This window comes from Leucopleurus acutus, assembly GCF_964270905.1.
Source record: "Leucopleurus acutus genome assembly, chromosome: X".
Taxonomy (NCBI): domain Eukaryota; kingdom Metazoa; phylum Chordata; class Mammalia; order Artiodactyla; family Delphinidae; genus Leucopleurus; species Leucopleurus acutus.
Genome location: NC_139148.1, coordinates 9,027,773 through 9,047,933, shown reverse-complemented (window position 1 = coordinate 9,047,933; position 20,161 = coordinate 9,027,773). Strand labels below are relative to the sequence as shown.

Genomic DNA, 20,161 nt, shown 5'->3' with positions numbered 1-20,161 from the left:
AAATGAACATCTGGAAGAATCTGGCTCAAGCATAAGACAAGCAGAAGCTAGAAAAAAGTGTCTCTCCAATTCCTAAAAAAGAAAAAAAAAAAAGATTTAACTGGTGTATTGGGGAGTCTTATCTCATTGGGGTATAAAAACACGATTTCCCCGTTACTGCTTTTTTTTTTTTTTTGCGGTACGCGAGCCTCTCACTGCTGTGGCCTCTCCCGTTACGGAGCACAGGCTCCGGACGCGCAGGCTCAGCGGCCATGGCTCACGGGCCCAGCCACTCCACAGCATGTGGGATCTTCCCGGACCGGGGCACGAACCCGCGTCCCCTGCATCGGCAGGCGGACTCTCAACCACTGCGCCACCAGGGAAGCCCCCCCGTTACTGCTTTTAATTTTAATGTTGAAACTTCTTTTCCCAATGGATACCAAGTCCCTTAACACCATCTTGCCAGACTTTATAACTAGTGAAAACTTAGTAATCAAACCCACCTAAACTGACATCCACACACCAGTTAAAAGAGTAGAGTTACCCATTCTTTCTTGGACGAGCTTAATTTGGGGAAATGTTGCCATTTATGGTTACATTATACTTTTTAAAATTAAGAACTGGTTAAAGTAACACACTTCCTAACTTAACTTGGTTAGTAAAAATAACAGTGGTATGGCTGTACAGATTCTCTTAACTATATGCCCCCCACCAATGCCTTACTCATTCTCATCTTTCAATACCTAGCAGTTTTTGGTACCACAGTTGTCAGTAAATGTTCAGATAAACTTACCTTTGGCTAAATGTTAAAGGGCAGGGGCCACTGAGTTATTAAGAAAATAATGGCAAAACAGGGTAATTGCACTTGCTCAAATGTTTACAGAGTTGATAAAATAACCTAATGACAGACGTCAACTTTTGTAAAATGGTAAATTTTTCTTTTTTTGTATACACTGTACTATGAAATGCTTTACAATCTACTTCTGTTTGGAAATGTTTTTTTCCTTCTCACATGTTTTTTTCAAAGTCCTAGTACAACTGATATGACACACAAGTTATAGAAATACTTTCAATACATCTTTAAACAACTTAAAAGGAAGACATTAATCCAATGATGTGATACTTAACTGCAAGATTTGGCAGTTTAGGAAAGTAACTGTAAAACTTGACAAAAAAAGGATAATGTATAATTTTTATAAGGATGGTCTAGACATTTAAATTCATTTACTTTAAAGTTTTTAAATTTATTTTAATTTTTAAAAATTTATTCATTTTTGGCTGCGTTGGGTCTTCATTGCTGTGCGCGGGCTTTCTCTAGTTGTGGCGAGCGGGGGCTGCTCTTCGTTGTGGTGCACGGGCTTCTCATTGTAGTGGCTTCTCTTGTTGTGGAGCACGGGCTCTAGGCAAGTGGGCTTCAGTAGTTGTGGCACACGGGCTCAGTAGTTGTGGTGCATGGGCCTAGTTGCTCCGCGGCATGTGGGATCTTCCCGGAACAGGGCTTGAATCCGTGTCCCCTGCACTGGCAGGCGGATTCTTAATCACTGCGCCACCAGGGAAGTCCAGTCTAGACATTTAAATCATTTTTTTAACTGATGAATTATTTGAAAAATTATTAGCAATATACAATAAAGGGATAATACTTTGAACAGTTATTTAAATCAAACCTAAGGTACAAATAATCAGCTTAAGGGAAGTTGTGATTAAGAACCTGGCAGTCCAGTGGTTAGGACTCTGCACTTCCACTGCAGGGGGCACACGTTTGATCCCTGGTCGGGGAACTAATATCCCGCATGCGCAAGCCACACACACACAGAAAAATGCCTTTAAGGGAAGAAAATAATTGTTCATTATTAGAAAATGCATTAATTGTAAACTCAAGGTATATAACTATATAAATGTTCCAAGAGACAGTCTGTGTTCATTTCATTGGGGACATTGAACAAGTAGATTCTTAATAAAAGAAAAATTTTTTCTTTTCCAGGCTAAGATAATTACTGATTTAACTTTTTCAACAATTCAGAGCATACTGCAGGTGCACCAGATTTAAACAAGCATTGCATAAACCAAATGGAGATGAAACCTAGCACGAACCCAAATGCTACTCCAGGTTAGAAGCCAAAACCTGACGTTTGCTTAGCAACTATGTGCACTAAGATGACATTACTCGACTTCGAGGTTCTGATTCTCACGGGTCAGTGTATACAGAAGTCTCTTTGATGGAACCATTTAGAGAGTTTTGAAACTCCCTGTGGCTCTTGTCGTTCATGTCCAGTGATCTTTGGAAATTAAGGTCAACTAAACCGAGCTACGAGAAAATGCAGATGCTATGTTCAAGGCTCGTTTGGTACTGGTATCCCTCAAACAGAGCTGGAACTTTCTAAAATATCCTGGGGAAAAGGGCAGGCATGTGAGAGACTTAGGTGAGGATTAGAAGGATGACTTCAGAGACCATCAGCTGGTAATGTTGGAAGAGGATAAATACGTTGGCCCCAAACCAGCGAGGAGCTATCCCAACTTCCAGTAACCACCTTCTAGTCAGGCAAAATCAAAGAAGGAAAGGAAAACAAAAGTCCTTAATAAAAAAGTCACAAAGGGAAAACAAAATAAAACACAAAAAAGTTATGAATCAAAGTTACCTTGCTGTTTTTCTACAATGAAGAAAGAGGACAAGACCAGAGTGAAAACTCTCTCTTGGTTCTTTCCAACAAGATGATTTATTTGAGATCACCCAAAATAACATCCTACAGAAAGGGAACTATAACATTACACAACCAAGTGTAGCTATAAAATCTCAAACATTCAGGCAATGCTTTATTTAGATCACCAACAATAAGGTTTTATAGAAAAGGAACTGTAACAAGCAAATGTATAGCTGCAAATTTTCTTTTGCCATCAATATCAACCCCCTCTAAAATATTCTGGGACTACTTTTTAGTTTCCAAGCAAAACTAATGTTTTGTTGCTCAGCCTTATCACAGGAATGAAAACGGTTTGCAAAACAATTTTGTTTAATGCTAACAAATAACTAAAAAATGTGGTTATTGCTAACAAGTAACTCCATCTACTGAAACAGCCCAACCTACGCACACTTTCGTGAACATTTCACTGTGAACACAGCTGCTCTTTGCCCGCCGTCACAGATGACATGTACTGTGGCAAGGGTCACACGTTGGAGGCCGTTCAGGTACCTAGGAAGTAATCCTTAACAGAAATAACTACGGTAGGTAAGCAACTCAAACAAATGGGCCCGCCTCTGCCACACACCCCCAAGGCGAGTGTCGCATTCGCTCTGCCTGTAAGGAAGGCCCACCAACTCCCTAGTTCTTTATCGGGAACGGAGAGTGCAAAGCTAGATAGAGAAGCTGCTCTTCCAGAACCATCAAAACCTTAATAAATCGCCCTGGGGTTCTTCGTGCTGTAGTGCGCCTCACAGGCAGCAACATAGGCAGACTCTGGGAAAAAGTCATCATGGTATTCTGCTAAAAACCTGGAAAAAGAAAACAAATAGCCTCTATGATCACCACAACAAAGGCCAAATACCAAGAAGCAAAATTTTAACTTCCAACCACTCTAACATTTCACTCTTTTCTGTTTGAGATAGAAAAAAAAATAATGAATATAATCTTGATGTCTATATACTGGTTACTTTCATTGCACATATCCGGCTTCGACGTTAATGACTATTTCATTGGAATCCTTTCACTATCAAGTGTACAAACAGAAATAGAACGTAAACTCCACTAGGTGGCAGTCTTGATTATATAATCACTTCTGTGCAAAAAGGCCTCGTGACTATTTCTACATTTTCCTCATTTCTTTATTTACTTATTTATATTTGGCTACGCCAGGTCTTAGTTGAGGCTCGCAGGATCTTTAGTTGTGGCATGCGGTTCCCTGACCAGGGATGGAACCCGGGCCCCCGGCATTGGGAGCATGGAGTCTTAGCCACTTGACCACGGAAGTCCCACATTTTCCTCTTTTAAAAACAAACTATAGGGGCTTCCCTGGTGGCGCAGTGGTTGAGAGTCCGCCTGCCGATGCAGGGGACAAGGGTTCGTGCCCCGGTCCGGGAAGATCCCACGTGCCGCAGAGCGGCTGGCCCCGTGAGCCATAGCCGCTGGGCCTGTGCTTCCGGAGCCTGTGCTCCACAACGGGAGAGGCCACAACAGTGAGAGGCCCGCGTACCGCAAAAAACAACAACAACAAAAAAACTATAAAAAATCAATTATAAACTCAATAAATGTCACCTGAGAAATTCACAGTACTTACATGGCCTAAGTTAAATCAAAACTGAATGGTTTAATTAGTGAAGAGCATTTTGTGGCCCAATTTGCCATGCCAAAAGGTGCTGCAGTTCCACCAAAATAGGTAAGCAGCACTGACTTATGCCTGACTATGGATGGATGTTAAAATGTAGCCACTCAAGAATCTGCAACACAGAGGTACTACCTTGACTCTGAAGTATCAAATATTTCACCATGAATGGCTAAAACATTCTCACACGGGCCACATTAGCTAGTAAGCTAAGTAATTAGCCCCTTGTTTGTTTCCCCTGCCTCTTCCCACCTGTCCAAATTCCTAAAAAGATAAGGATAAACCTCTGCAATACCTTCTTTAGTAAAAACCAAATCAAAATTCATTTGAGAGATAACTCTGTCTTCTTTGAGTGTACCCTTCCTACAGCAATTACTGATCCATTGATTCTCTAGTTAACGTCTTCGGATACATTTTCAAAACCCATTACAGCTGACCCTTGAACAATGTGTGGGTTAGGGGCGCTGACCCCCTACACAGTTGAAAATCCCTGTATAACTTACAGCTGGGCCCTCCATATCCACTGTTCTTCCAAATTCCTAGACTCAACCAACCACATGGATCATGTAGTACTACATAGTATTTACTATTTTTAAAAATCCGCATATAAGTCGATCTGTGCAGTTCAAACCCATGTTGTTCAAGGGTCAACCGTACTATATTTATTTGTAAATCTTTCTGAGTTACCTTCTAAAACCCTAATTTCTATTTCGTATTGCGCATAACTCAAAATCAGCAGCCTCTCCTATGCTAACTTGCAGCTGTCTCATTTTGGCATTATTTGATTTCAGCTTAACGAAATGTTGAAGCCAAACAGAGCTGTGGCTTTTTTTGAGGGGGAGGCTGGAGGGGAAGAGAGCGTTTTTGAAACTTGTTTCTAATAAAATGTTGTAAAGTCTAATTCCACTTATTGGATACTTTATTCAAAATACCCACACAAATATCTTTTAAAAACTCCAAGACCCATTTCTCTGGCTGGAGTGGTCTCCACTCTGGTAAATCCTACTTGATTAGCTCTTGCAGGTTGGGGACTAAATACAAGGAAAAGGTACCCCCTTAAAGAGAATCAAGAAACAGGTCAGGGAGATGTGACAAGCTGGGTGAGGCAGAGTGACAACCAGCCTTGAACGCCAAGAGGAACTGGTCAATAGACATCTGGGTGGGAGAGTTAGGCCACAGGCATAATGGAGCCTGGGGTCCACAGCCCCAGATGCGGGGGAGGGGAGAGAGCCTCGGGACAAATGATCTGACGCTAATAAAATGACTGGCTCTGTCAGGTGAAGGAAACAATACCTTTCTCCGAACTCACAAACTATCAGCACATTTATCTTAACTCCAAAACAGACACCAAAATCAGACCTGTAAATTTAGTTAGTTTATATACATGCAACAAAGAAAAGTCACATACTTAGGGTACTCCTGAATAAAATACATAGAATTAAATTATTATCAACCTCAATCACTTCTTTAGAAAATTAATTTTCTATTCACATGGTTATCCAACTGGATTCTTCTAGTGACACCAAAAAATTTTACCTCCGTACATTGAATACCCTTCACTTAGAAACCAGATAAACTATGAAAAAAATAGCCCCAAACCCCCATGTTACAATTACTGTTAGAACCAACCATACTTGGGTAATACTGCTACCATTTAAAATACCACAGAGCTAGCTTCCACATCTGCTGAAGACAAGTTCAGAAAAGTCATATATAAGGTGGCAGAGTAAGTTTTGACAAACTAATAACAATACCTCAGAAAGAGATCAAAGTGCTTCAGTAAAGCCTTCAGATTCTTCTCAGAAAAGGACATCTTTCCAAGGATTTCTGGAAGTTTCACTGCATTAAAAATAAAAGCAAAACCATTTACAATCAATCGGCAGAATCTGGCGATGAGTAGGACACACTCAGGGATCCTCTGGCGCCCCATGTGTCTTTATTTGAATTGAAATTAACATCTACGTTGCCGAGCAACACCAAAACTCTTACTGAACACAAAAACAGAGTAGTAGTACAAACATTACAAACACAATTTTTATGAAATTTAAGATTCTTTCGGTGTTTTTTTTTTTTGAGATCAACATTTAATGATTTTTCTTAGACGCCAAAATTACCACAAGATGTACATAAGCTTATAAGTGTTAAAATCAAAAAAGAAAATAAAAAGGGCAAGAAGAAAGCAGGGACCAGGATTTCTTACCGAACAATCGCAGCAAGTGTTGCGCCCCATAAATGTAAGAGGGTGGAGGTGGCTGGTCACCTGGCGGGTAACTATCGGGTACAAGTTTCCAGGAGAGGACCTGGGAAAAGCAGATTGAATGCTTTGTTGTTATATCTTAACACTCCACTACCAACAGATCTGAACATTTGGAATCCCGGCAGAAACACATACACATTGACATTCTCAGGCCAGCAGAAAGACATCACCCATCAAGTGTCACATTTCCACACCCAAGCTTCCCATCCCTCTGGCACCTCTGGAGCTGCCTCACAGCTGGATCAGAAAATGGGAGGAAACCAAATGTGGAACAAAACAATGACAAGAAACCAATGTGGAGGTTCTGAAGCCATCTCACCTTCCTTGGCAACATGGAGACACTTCTAACCACCTAAAAATTATGACAAATTGTATGACGATGAAAAAAATATGCCACTCGGGCTTCCCTGGTGGCGCAGTGGTGAAGAATCCACCTGCCAATGCAGGGGACACGGGTTCGAGCCCTGGTCCAGGAAGATCCCACATGCCACGGAGCAACTAAGCCCCTGTGCCACAACTACTGAGCCTGCACTCTAGAGCCCACGAGCCACAACTACTGAGCCCACGTGCCACAACTACTGAGGCCCGCGCACCTAGAGTCCATGCTCTGCAACAAGAGAAGCCACCACAATGAGAAGCCCATGCACCGCAACGAAGAGTAGCCCCCGCTCGCTCCAACTAGAGAAAGCCCGCGTGCAGCAACGAAGACCCAACACTGTCAAAAATAAATAAATAAATTTTTAAAAAATGCCACTATATCAAATAACACAAACTTATAAAATTAAATAAAATGAGGAAGGAAGACTTAAAATTAGATTAGGGAAATATTTTATTTTCTAATTTTCAATAGCTACTACGTGTAAATTAGCTGTAACTGTTTTGGTCATTTTGCCCCTTTTCCTTTACTGAAAATTCTGCTTTTTAGACAGTGAAGCAATAAAAAGTGATCCAAAGATGTTTTGAGTAATGATGTTACCATTGTTTCAAGGTTGTCTAATTTTCTGCTATGTTAGATTCACTTTGGAACCTAATTTCATCCATTGAATCAAGTGAAAATAGACTTCAACCCTGGTAACTGATTTCTTTTCCTTCGCTTTGAATTTCAGAACTGTGGGTGGATTTGGGGCTTTTGTTAAAGTAAGAGTTGAATTTCAAAACTCTCTGATGAGCTTCCACAGAAATACTTCAGCAAATTATAGAACACTTCTCCTGAGTTGCTGTTTTGCTTTTTGAGATCTGTCAAGTTTAATCTGGAAATAGTAGCGTCAAAGGAAACCCTCTACAAGACCAAGCAGAAGGATGCCAAAAAGACCCGAGAAAGGCTGATGATGTAGTCAATTTAATCAAATGAAATCGTAGAAGTTAACAAGTACCACCACGGTTCCATATGACCCTTGCAGAATGTCTGGGCTTCAGCCCTTGCCTCACTGACCCCACCCTTCTGTGCTCTACAAGGCTCAGGGTAGGAGTAAGTTTCAGCACGTTTACACTATCCCCAGCACCTAACCCCGTGGTGCACACAGCTGAAGCTCGGGAACTGTTTTCGACAATGATACTCAAAGTGAACATAGGGGAGTCTGAGATCACTGGAGGCATGAAGCGCACGTGTGCAAAAGCAGCTCATCTGGTTAGTTAGCAAGCCAGTCTACCTCACTCAATTTTGCATCTCAGTGCAGTGAATCATCTCCTATTTATCAAAGATGCATTATGGGGGAAAATAACAGGTTTCTAGTGGAGGATTCTTAACTGGGGTGTGCACGGGAACCACCTGTGATCTCAAGCAGGAATGTGAGTCCAGACCCTCCGCATGTGGTGGGGCAGTGAACGTCATTGGGACAGTGAGTCTCAGGTGGTCAGGATGCAGAGCCCTGGGGAAAACATACTCCAGTATAGGCACTTATGGAGGGGGAATGCACTAAGGTCTCACGAATCATTGAGAGTCTGCCCAACTCCAACCATTGACTAGAAATCCTTTTTCACTAGAGCTTACAGCTCTACCTATAACCACTAGATGGCGGCCTTGCACCAGTGACCAGATAGGGAATGGCCGTGCCTCAATATTCAGATGTCTTCTAGAAGAAACATGATTCCCCATAAATAATAACACTTGCAGGGCCCTCTTGTCTGAAAAATGGAAAATCAGGGACTGCTTACACTAGGAATTTCCTAAATCTTCCCTCAACATCACTGTAACACAAATTGAGTTTTCTAGCAGGGGTCGGCCAACTTACAGCCCTTGGGCCAAATCCAACCCCCATGTGCTAAGAACGGTTTCGTTTTTTGTTTTTTGTTTTTTTTTTTGCAGTACGCGGGCCTCTCACTGCTGTGGCCTCTCCCGCTGCGGAGCACAGGCTCCGGACGCGCAGGCCCAGCGGCTATGGCCTGCGGGCCCAGCCGCGTCCCCTGCATTGGCAGGCGAACTCCCAACCACTGCGCCACCAGGGAAGCCCCACGGTTACGTTTTTAATGGTTTTTTAAAAATCAAACGAATAATACTTCACGACATATGAAAGTCATATGAAATTCAATTACTAGCGTGCGTGAATGAATTTTGGAGGGACACTGCACACTCATTCATTTGTGAACTTTCCATACTGTTTTCACGCTGGTGCACAACCCTGAAGATATTTACAATCTGACCCTGTATAAGAAAAGTTTGCCGACCCCTGTCATCAAATATTCTTTCTAGTAAAGCCATCCTTCCCTATGCACAGAAACAAGAAAAATCCCACTTCCTAGGTGAGATTCACAGAATACCCCAGTGGGCTAAGACATCTCCCGAACTCCTGAAACACTCACTACCTACCTCAGTTAACTGGCCTTAAAAATAGTTTTAAATTGAAGTTTTCCCATCGATAAAATGGAACTCTGGTGGTGAGGTTATTCTCGAGAACTCGAGGTAATTTAGGTCAAGCGCCTGGCACAATGCAGGCATATAGCATGCCCTCAAAGGGATGATGATAATACTACTGTTGAGGATGGTTTTTAAAAAATATTTATTTATTTCATTTATTTTATTTATTTTTCTCCACGTTGGGCCTTCGTTGCTGCGCACGGGCTTTCTCTAGTTGCGGCGAGCGGGGGCTGCTCTTCTGTTGCGGTGTGCGGGCTTCTCATTGTGGCTTCTCTTGTTGCAGAGCGTGGGCTCTAGGCACGCAGGCTTCAGTAGTTGCAGCACGCAGGCTCAGTAGTTGTGGCTCACAAGCTCTAGAGCGCAGCTCAGTAGTTGTGGCGCACGGGCTTAGTGGCTCCGCGGCATGTGGGATCTTCCCGGCCCAGGGCTCAAACCCGTGTCCCCTGCATTGGCAGGCGGATTCTTAACCACTGTGCCACCAGGGAAGTCCCGAGGATGGGTTTCTTATTTTTAAATGATTGAGAAAATGCCCAAAGTGGAATATTTCATAACATACAAAAATTATCTGATATTCCAATTTCAGCATCCATGAATAAAGTTTCATTGGACCGCAGCACACTCATTCATTCACAGAGTGCCTGTGGATGCTTCGGGGGTGGGTAGGCTCAACAGCAACTGTGTGGCCCACAAGGTTTAAAATATTTACTTTCTGGCCTTTTGCAGAAAAGATGTGCTGATAACTGTTCCATAAAATGAAAATCCTCACACTTCAATACTTGTACTTATTTGAAATAAAAGATGAATGTTAAGTGTAGGGCTGGAGTCCTAACCATTGTCTCATTTTAGAAACCACAAATACGTTACAATCATATGAACAATTCTGTTACTATCCGCAGCAAGAGTAACATAATGCTTCTTCTAAGAAAACCCAACTTCCTCCTGCAGGATTTAAGAAACCACAGAAGGAAGGACTCACTGGGGATGAACAGCAGGCACTAACTCTTTACCTCATTTATTTCATTAGTTCTTCTGCCTTCAAAGCCAGCAAACACCGCACTCCCTTCCTTGCTAGGGGTCAGAGGAACGGGTGAGGATGATCTGCTATGAACGGGTGTCTCTTCAAAAGGAAAAGATGTCAATTATTCACTTGTAAATCACACAGTTACTGAATTAAAGATTGCTGGAAGACCTTTACAAGCAGCAGAGACGTTATTAATCTTTAACAATAAGACTTCCCTATTAAAGACAATACCTGGAACATTATTTGGCGGAAAAAAGCAAAGCAAAGGAATCAAGTACTGAGATATGCTATGTGATGAACCTTGAAAACATTATGTTAAGTGAAAGAAGCCGCAAACAGAAGGCCACATATAGTACGATTCTACTGATATGAACACACGCCCAGCAGAGGCAAATCCATAGGGACCGGAAGTAACTAGCGGTTGCCCAGTACCGGCAGATTAGGGCTGAGGGGAGGGGAGGGGCTGCTACCAGACTTGCGGGCCAGTTCTAACCGGTCAGCGCCAAGGATCCACGCTGCGGAGCTGAAGGCGTGGGGGCTCCCTTCTCCTAGCTATAGCTGAGGGTAGGTTAGGGACAATGCCTCATGAGCCTCAGGCGGGCCGAACTCCGGAGTCAAATTCCCAGAGCTGAGCAGGCGAATCTGGATGTGACCCTGTGCTCGTCCTGTTCTCCCCCAGCACCTCCTGCCGGCTGCAGTCGTTTCAGGAGCACGAAGTGCAACATCGGCTCTCCCCGGCGGAGCCTTCCTGCACGGGGAGTGGACCTACTCTTTTCCAGGTGCAGGAACAACTTGGGCATGCTGGCAGACGCGTCCTGCTGCCGGCGCTTGGGCTGAGGCGAGGCGCTGCTCTCCGACAGCCGGTCGCAATTAGCGGAGTGGCGTGTGGACCGCCTCAGAGACTGCAAGGCTTCCGGCTCGGCTTTGCGCCTTTTGGGGGTGGCTGGCTCGCCTGTGGTTGGCTGACTCTCTGCGGACTGTGGTGTGGATGGATTCAACAAAGGTGGGCTTGGAGAGAGCTCCTCTGGGTTCCTACGGAAGACAGGGGAGAACGTCACACGTGCCTGGCCCACAGAATCTCTGTAAAACCTGGAGGGGTTCTTCAACGTCTTCTTTCACACAGTAAACACACCCTCCACTCCACTCCAGGAGGCTTAGAAACTTTCACTTCCAGATGTGCCAAAACGAATATTTTCTTCAAAAGTAACTAAACCTATTAAATCATTTTAACCCTTTAAATAATTTCTCAAGGCACACTGGCATTAAAGATTGTGATGCCCTTTTATACTTGTTTTAGATCAGTGGTTCTCAACTGGGAGTGATTCCACTCTGCCAGGGGACACTGACACCTTCTGGAGACAGTTTTGATTGTCACAACTGGGAAAGTGCCATTGGGATCTAATGGGTGGAGCCCAGGGATGCTGCCCAACTTCCTACAATGCACAGGACGGTCCCACCACAAAAGATGATACAGTTCAAAACATCAGTAGAGCCAAGGTTGAGAAACCCTGGTGGAGAGAATAATACCACATTATCTCATCACAGTGTAACTACTGGTAAGATTAGAAACGCCACAAACATCGGCCAAATTTTGTGGCAACACACGGTCCACCCCAGACACTGGGAACCTCGAGGTTTGGAGGAGGGCATGGGGACATCAACACAGGTCCCCAGTGAGTCACACAGGCCTCTCAAATGGGGTGGAACCAATGGGGAAGGAAGGCAGGCTGAGAAGAGACGGTCATGAGGCAGACAACCAGGAGACAGGACCCGGGAAGGAAAGGGATGGGGTGGGAGGAAAGGTGGCCGACACATGGCACACCAAGTGGGAGGCTGTCAGTGCCCCTTGGGAGCAGAGGGAGGTGGGAGACAAAGGCAGATGGTAAACAGGCAAGAGATGGATGAGTGGAAATCATGAGAACAGACCACTCTCAGGAAGACAGGCCTCGAGGGAGAGGGAAGTAGCTTACACAGATGTAGGCATAGACTCAGGCTGGGGGACTTTCAACCCCGCCAAAGAAAATATATTTGGAAATGCTTGGCCACTGAGGGAAGAAAGTGGTGACACAGCAGACCGGGAAGGAAACTAACCTTGCCTGAAGGGCAAAGGTGGCCAGCCCTTTACGAACGCCCTCATTTAATAACTACCTACAGAAGCAAATGTTCTTTCCGTCGCACAGAGGCAAAGGCAAGAGGCTCAGAAGACACCTCCCCAGGCCACACAGCCTATACGCGAGGGGGCCAAATTCAAACCCACATCCACCCTTCTCAGGCCGCGCTCTCTCCACCCAACTGCCTTTGGAAAGCACAGGATGGCTACACGAGAGCCAACTTCTCTACACTGAAATCTTCACTTGGTAAAACCTTTTAGAGCCATTTGCAAGTGAATGACGACTTAGCTTACCCAGGAAAAAAGAAAGCCACCGGTATGGGCGCTTTGCAATTTACTCCCTCCTCCAAACGTGTTGGCCCCATAGCATCCAATGGAAATCTTCAAAAACAGATTTAGCTATTTCATTGATGATATCTGATGGTTGAACTGCAAGTTAACTTACCTATTAGTGTTTGTGGTACTTTCCTTAATCGGAAGAAAAAATTTGGACGAAGTCACCTTTTTATACTGAACTTGTTCATATGGATAAAGCAAAACCAATGGGAGAGTGTAATCAAAGGTTATTCTTAATCCATCCACCATCTCCTTACAAAGGTCAACGCTGCGAGGATTAAAGAGATTAGAGATGCAATAAAAGAACTTTCCAAAATGTCACAATGAAATTGCACATTTTAAGAAGGAAGTGTTTTAAATGCTATATACTATACCTATGTGTGTAAAAAATAAAGTTAGCCTGTAGATGCTAATAATAAAGAATTAAATGGGAACACAGATCTATAATATAAAGTGCAATAAGTAATTTTACCTTACCACACTGAACACAAATGAATATGCCCAGTGCCACACAAGGAGCCCAAGCAGTCTGTGCTGCAGAAGGTGGACAGACCCCAATCACCAGGAGCTGAAGGGGGCGGTCCTGACGAACTAACACACCTGTTTAAATTTGAACAATCTACGTGTCTGATTCTACTCCTGCTGGCTCATGTGCCCAAGGCAAGCTATAAGGACAATTACTCAGACTAGGATAAAGACCTGTTTGTAAACAAGCCTCGATAAAATTCTCATCCCCCATTCTGGTTCTTCTCAAGGAAGAAAAAGAGTTATCTCCCTAAATTACATCATTGAAAAAAACTCCAGGTGTTGAGGCACTGCATATACTCAATGGATCCACACCACATACCTAAGGAGTTACTGAACATTCCGAAAAAGGGACAATATTTTGAAATTAAACTGGTTATTACGTGAATCATCAAGTGCTATAGTAAATGAATTCATAATAACTGAAACAGAGACATGTTACTTGTTCTAAATGGAAGTCACTTCTCTAATACCCGAAGCGAACCATGAAACGCCAACCATCCCTCCCCTACTTACTTCTTTTCTGCTGGGATATAATGCACATTCATGTTGGCATGTGGCATAGCGTGATGGTGGCGAGGCCTCTCATTGGCTGAAAAGGCTGCATTGATAGCAAAATGCTTCACGTATGATTCCAAAATAGTTATGATGTTGGTCTGGCATGGAAGTTTCACTAACTGTTAACAAAAATATAAACATCTGATGTATACATCCCATTGTATAAACCATACATTCCAAGAAACAGTGGTCTTGTCTACATCATTTTTTTTTTTTTTTTTTTTTGCGGTACGCGGGCCTCTCACTGCTGTGGCCTCTCCCGTTGCGGAGCACAGGCTCCGGACGCGCAGGCTCAGCGGCCATCATGGCTCACGGGCCCAGCCGCTCCGCGGCATGTGGGATCTTCCCGAACCGGCGCAGGAACCCGTGTCCCGTGCCGATATCGGCAGGCGGACTCTCAACCACTGCGCCACCAGGGAAGCCCTCTACATCATTTTTGAAGCTCAAAAATAAAGCCAATTGTGTTTGAAGATAATTTTTTAAGCAAATGTGCTTTGAAGCTCTTTGACGTTTTTCTTCTACTGATCATATCCCCATGTAGATTACAGTAATAATTTTTAAAATAAATGCAAGCAGTGATTCTCAGCTTAGTGATCCATTAGAACCACCTGCGGAGCCTCTAAGATATCCACAGCTGCCACCCCCAACACCAAGAATCAATTTCACCTTGACCTCTTGGTTGAAGCCCAGGCATCAGGACTTTGCGAAGCTCCCTAGAAGATTCTAATGGGCAGCCAGGGCTGGAAAAGACTGCACACTTTCATCAGCAGAACAGTACTGTCAGAGAAGTTTAAAACCCGACTCAGTACAAAACTTAAAATATGAATTTCATTCCTCCAAGGTTCTCAACTTTTTAAGATTGCAAAATACAGCTAAATGAAAGCTCTATTACAGATCCATGTTTTATATGTTATCCCTGTATACCCGTTTCCTCCTGTTGATATAGTAACAATCGTCCTCAAGCTTCTTCTTCAGAACTTCAGGGATTTCTATAGTTATTGTTCTTTCTTCCATTTCCTTTTTTGCATGCAGCTCCGGTTCTTCCTTCTGCAATATCACAATTCCATTTTTAGCTACCTAAAACAGAGAGTCTATATCCAAAGAAGGACTAACATAAGGACAGCCTACAATGAAACAAACCCAGTTAATCTTCGACATTTACACCAGTAATGATGCCAAGTGTTCTAATGAAAAGTATATTAAAAGCCAAAAGTTAACTTGTTTTAGGCCACTAACCACACTGCAAATGATTATTTTGCTTCTTCCCAACTTAACTTTACCAGTGGGATTCATGTTAACTTTGTAGACAGGCAAACAGAATATGCCAAACTCTGATACTTAATCGGCATTATAAAAAGTTCACACTTTCAGTGGAAAGAAAGATGTAACTATGATTTGTGAAAACCCTTTATGGGTATGAAGAGCCATGGAGAGGTTCTTACAGTAACTATAAGTAAGGGTTAAGGGCTATTTCCCCTTATATATGAAGTACAATTTTATAATATTTGGTTAAAAAAAACATTTCACAACTAGAAATTTACCACTAAAATATATGCCAAAGACAAAGAGTTTTTACAATAAAAACTTTATACCACTTCAGTCTTTTCTTCAATATCACTTTCTTCACTTATTTCTTCATCCTTTTCTTCACTACTGTCATCAGAGGAACTGCTTATTGCTAGGTAAAACAAAAAACACCAGGCAAACCTGCATTATACACTTCCCTAACCCTTATGTTTACAACTCTTTAAGGTGGCATGCATGTCCTACTGCTGGTAATAATAAACTACTATCCTGCATAAATTTTTTTGTTTGTTTGTTTGTTTGTTTTTTGTGGTACGCGGGCCTCTCACTGCTGTGGCCTCTCCCGTTGCGGAGCCGAGGCTCCGGACGCGCAGACACAGCAGCCATGGCTCACGGGCGCAGCTGCTCCGCAGCATGTGGGATCTTCCTGGACCGGGGCACGAACCCGTGTCCCCTGCATCGGCAGGCGGACTCTCAACCACTCTGCCACCAGGGAAGCCCTATCCTGCATAAATTTTAAACGCTGAACACAATTACTGTACCTTTCAGAATAGAAATTTATTTTGAAAAAATATAACACCAATTTCAAGGGAATGCAAAAACCACACAGGTAAATGATCTGCAAGTGTTCAGTCACCTAGGACCCTATGGTTCCCTGGCGCATTCATAAGTGGAGCAATGTACCAAGAAGAAAACATGAGAATGCACCTCTGAGGGGTCCATATAAAGACACTGGCTGAGAAGGCAGTGGTCATGTGCAAGACTGATGAAGTCTAATTAGAAACTTATTGACTGCTACTTTAATTGTTACCAACAAAAGGGGCAAATGTTTTATGTAATGAGCTTAAAATGTTTCCCTGTCTGTAATTCGAATGAATCTTCCCCCTCAATCCTGCGGTATAAAAGAACTAGGTAAAACTCCTTTTAACCAGAGAAAATGAGTCAAGCCACTCACAGTTTTCAACATTTTCATCTTTTTCTTCAGCAGGGAGGCTTTTTAAGACAGAGTCCACACCAGGCAACCTGCAGCGCTTCCTCTTTCTTCCTGTGCTTCTCCTGAAACAAACACAACTGAAATGCTGACGATGACTGATATTGGTCTTGAGGAAAAAACCAAAACACAATAACAGTAATTCTTAAGTACCTAAGATATAATTAAACTTTAAAACTGAACTGGTAATCTCCACTTCAGAATACTACACAATAACCTCTCTGAAAGCACAGCAGTTATTTCGAATACAATAGAAACACTATTCGCTAACACACTTTAAAAATGTAAAATTACTTAAGAAACCATGTTTACCAGATTTTAGAACTTTTATTCCATAAAAATTCTAAACACTAAAAGAAAACACACTGAGTAACATTTATAGGCTCTTTGTATTCTTACAGGCGAGCTACAGCTTTCCTTGCCAATTTACGCTGTAATCTCCGATTTTCATCGGTGTCACGAAGGACATGATCTTCAGCTGCCCATCTATCCCAGCTAATCAAACAAAAAAGGAAAAGAATGTAAAATTCATTATTTTAGTTTGATATGAAACAAATGTTAAAAGCACCTCACAGGAACAGATGTGTCTCAGAACTACGTACATTTTAGAAAACTATTTAAATATTTTAAAATCACAAAAAAGACGTAAATAAACTGAAAACGGAACTCATTCAGACACAGAAGCAACTGGGGTTTCCAAAATTACCCATAGAGAATCCAAATATAATCGACTTAGAAATAATCATTCTTCAGAGTAGGCAAGGTTTGATTTTTTTAAAAAAGCAAAAACAGGAAATGAAACTTTCCTAGGAGTGTCTCTAGAACTTAACAAAGAAGTTTGCAATGTTCCTGTGCAGAGGTGATCAATTTTCAGGCCGGTTTAACAAGTACACTCACCTTCTGTTCCAACCATTAAAATGGATCAGATATTCTGGGATCTTTCTGCCTTTTTCGTCTTTCCCAACAATAACATCGACAATCTGAAACCAGGAAATATCGTCCACAAACGATAGAGCATAGAGAATATTAGAAGCTGAATCAGAAAAACTAAATCATAGACCTTTTCGTAAAAGAAAAGAAAGCATTCTCTCCTTTTTTAGACAGAGAGCTGGACTGAAACATTTTTCCTTTCAATTCCATTTTTTTTTCTGAGTGGATGCCTCAAAATAGGAAGCATCCCTCCAACCACCCCGATTGGTCTCTGAGTGTGAGAACGGTGCAGCTTCCGAAACCACTGGCCGGCCGAACTGTCACTAACTAAAAAGGGTACAGGCTAGACAAGCGAGCTGCAGCCGAGAGACCTTTGGGAGTTGTAGTCTCCTGGGCTCCGCTGCGTCCAGGTCCAGTTCGGCTCGCAGCTTAACGCCATCCCTCCCAACGGTGTCCCCTGGAAAACGCCTGGGGCAAATGATGGGGCGTGTCACCCTTGGGGAGACTCAAGGCGGGGAGGGAGGAAGCACAGCAAACAGAACACTGAGACGGGGGCAGCGGGGGTAAAGTCCGAAAGTAAAATGTAGAGCCCGGAAGGCTTGGGCAATCCCCCAAAGGGCAGCACCTCCCAGACACACCTGGGGCCCGGGGCTAGTCCCCAACTCCCGGAGTGCGAGGCCAACTCCCTCTGGCCGTTCAGACCTTAGTTGCTGCAGATGTGGCTCAACGTCCCCCGAGCCCCGGAGACTTAGGCGGACAGGCACGGGGCGCGACACGGAGATTGAAAACCTAAATGCTGCAAGGCCCCGAAGGACTATGACAGCCGGGCAACCTTGCCCTCGGGGTGGGGGTCGCGGCCTACGGGAGGGGGCGAGCCTAGACACGACTGGGAGCCCACGCGGCACTAGATCGCACAGAATGAGGGGCTAAACGCAAGGCAGAAGCTGTGTGCCAGCGATCTCCTGGACAGGCGGACCCCGCTGCCAGCTCCCCGGCCTAAGACTTCGCACACCATATTCCGAGGGCGCCAGTACACCCCAGGCACCGGACGGAAGCGGAAGCGGAAGCGCCCGGGCCCAGGCTCCCCAGCGCGGTGTTCTGAGAGCGCCCCCTGTCGCCCGTGTGGCGCCGCGCAGGCCGAGGAGCCGCGAGCAGGGAGCACCCGGGCCCCGCCACTTCCCCCGCTCCGCGGCGCCGTCCACACCCGCATCCGCATTCGCCTCCCGTCCCGGGGTCCCCGTCCCGCGCCTCCTCCCTGTCCCTCCGCGGCGGCACCTTGGCATCGTACAGCACTCGCGCCTTGGTGGGGTCAGGCTCGAAGCACAGCACTTTCTCCCCTGAGTGGAATTTAAATTTCATGCCCTCGCTCGCGCTCATTTGCTCATCGTGGCGGAGGGCGAGGCTCCGGGGCGGGAGGAGCGCGCGCGGTGGGGGAGGGGAGTGGGGGCGGGGAGGTGGCGCGCTTCTGCTGGGGTGGTGGGGAAGGAGCGGGGACTGGCGGAGGCTGCGACCGGCCCGCCCTCGGCTCCGCCTCTGCCCGCCTCGCGCCACTGCCGGACCTCGGAGCAGCCGGGCGCGCGCGCTCCCGATCGAGCGCGCCCCTGCGAGTCCCCGCTGGGCTGCGAGTGGGGAGCCCTAGGCCGAGGTCCGCCCGCAGAGCGGCCGGCCCCTCGCGCCCTCCTGGGAAAGGCGGCCGAAGCAGGGCCCACGGGGTCTTCGCGCCGGACACCCGCTCTCCGGTCCGGGGACGGGAGACGCTAGGAGAGAGCCCGTCTGGGGTGGGCACTGGCTGTGGGGAAGCCGGCCGGCGGCTGCCTTCCGGGAGCTCCCTGGCCGCGCCGCATCCTCCACCTTAGCAGAGCACGGTGGCCACGCGGGGAGGACGTCGGGCTGGGGTCGGGTCTAGATGGGCAGTGGCCTTGGGCGGGGGGCGAAGGGTGGTGGAAGAGTGAATAAAGCACTGGGACATATCGGGGCCAGGACAAGCAGGTGGCAGGCCTGGAGGCTCCCAGTGACAGCGGGTGAGCCGTGGGCGGCGAGGCTGATGGGTCCTTACCAGGTCGTTCCATGGTTTTCCAACCCCCAGAACTCGCAGAGATGCTCCCTCAAGGTCTGTCTTCTCCAATACTGTACACCGAAAACTCCCTACAGGTGAGAGGTGTTGTACTAGCAGGTACCTGAGGGGATGCTCAGGACGAATGACAAATGCTGCGAGACGCTTCTTGAAGGGCAAACCTCTACAGACAGGAAAGATGGTGCTGGGTTTGTTTTCTTTTGAGGAATGGAAAGTCTTTAGGCAGTGTAGTTGCTGAATTAAGACCCAACTGGAGACCAGCTTTGAGGCTCTGGGGTGGTAGTGAATTGCCAGTCCGCCACACTCTGGGCTCTGTTCTTGACTCCAGAAATTTGCACTTGCCTCCGCCTTCACTGGGTTCCTGGTACACATACAGACTTCACTTTGGACACAGCCAAGAGAAAACCCCTCAGGCTTCCCTAGATGATGATACACCCCTCCGGGATTTCCCCCACCCCACCAGCCCTCTATTTATCCATTTCTTGCATTTACTACTCTGCAGTAGGAGGGCTGTTCATTTGCAAAATGTCCTCTTTAAGATCCTCAGCTCCTTGAAGATTGGGAAGGCAGGGCTGGAGGGAATCTAATCCAGTTCATCACTGCACACTCTTAGCATACAGTGAAGACTGATTGGCTAGATTATGGATTTATGAAATAGAATCCACAAAACTCAGAGATCAATTGAATG

At 45.1% G+C, this 20,161-nt stretch overlaps 1 protein-coding gene across 2 annotated transcripts; it reads right to left on the bottom strand.

The window, feature by feature from the left end:
• Positions 1-2,763: 2,763 nt before the first annotated feature.
• Positions 2,764-18,784, bottom strand: MSL3 (MSL complex subunit 3). Of its 2 annotated transcripts, XM_082865281.1 has the most exons (13): positions 18,675-18,784; positions 17,367-17,449; positions 16,869-16,964; positions 16,434-16,534; positions 15,547-15,632; positions 14,879-15,001; positions 13,913-14,073; positions 12,981-13,139; positions 11,195-11,457; positions 10,412-10,521; positions 6,494-6,593; positions 6,048-6,132; positions 2,764-3,466 (listed from the first exon to the last, which is right to left on the bottom strand). In XM_082865281.1, exons 1-13 carry the CDS (start codon positions 18,774-18,776, stop codon positions 3,367-3,369), a joined length of 1,569 nt encoding a protein of 522 aa, XP_082721407.1. In that variant the 5' UTR covers positions 18,777-18,784; the 3' UTR covers positions 2,764-3,366. The 2 variants fall into 2 exon arrangements, with proteins under 2 accessions (XP_082721407.1, XP_082721408.1); XM_082865282.1 differs by lacking the exon at positions 16,869-16,964.
• Between the last annotated feature and the right edge of the window lie 1,377 nt (positions 18,785-20,161).

Bases quoted from the DNA above. Each gene is read 5' to 3' on its own strand.
- MSL3 (XM_082865281.1), bottom strand. From the start codon at position 18,776: ATGAGCGCGAGCGAGGGCATGAAATTTAAATTCCACTCAGGGGAGAAA. The intron at 6,133-6,493 runs GTAAGAAATCCT...TTTTTAATGCAG, and splicing joins ACACTTGCTGCGATTGTTCG to TGAAACTTCCAGAAATCCTT. The intron at 3,467-6,047 runs GTATTGTTATTA...TTCTTTTTCCAG, and splicing joins CACTTTGATCTCTTTCTGAG to GTTTTTAGCAGAATACCATG.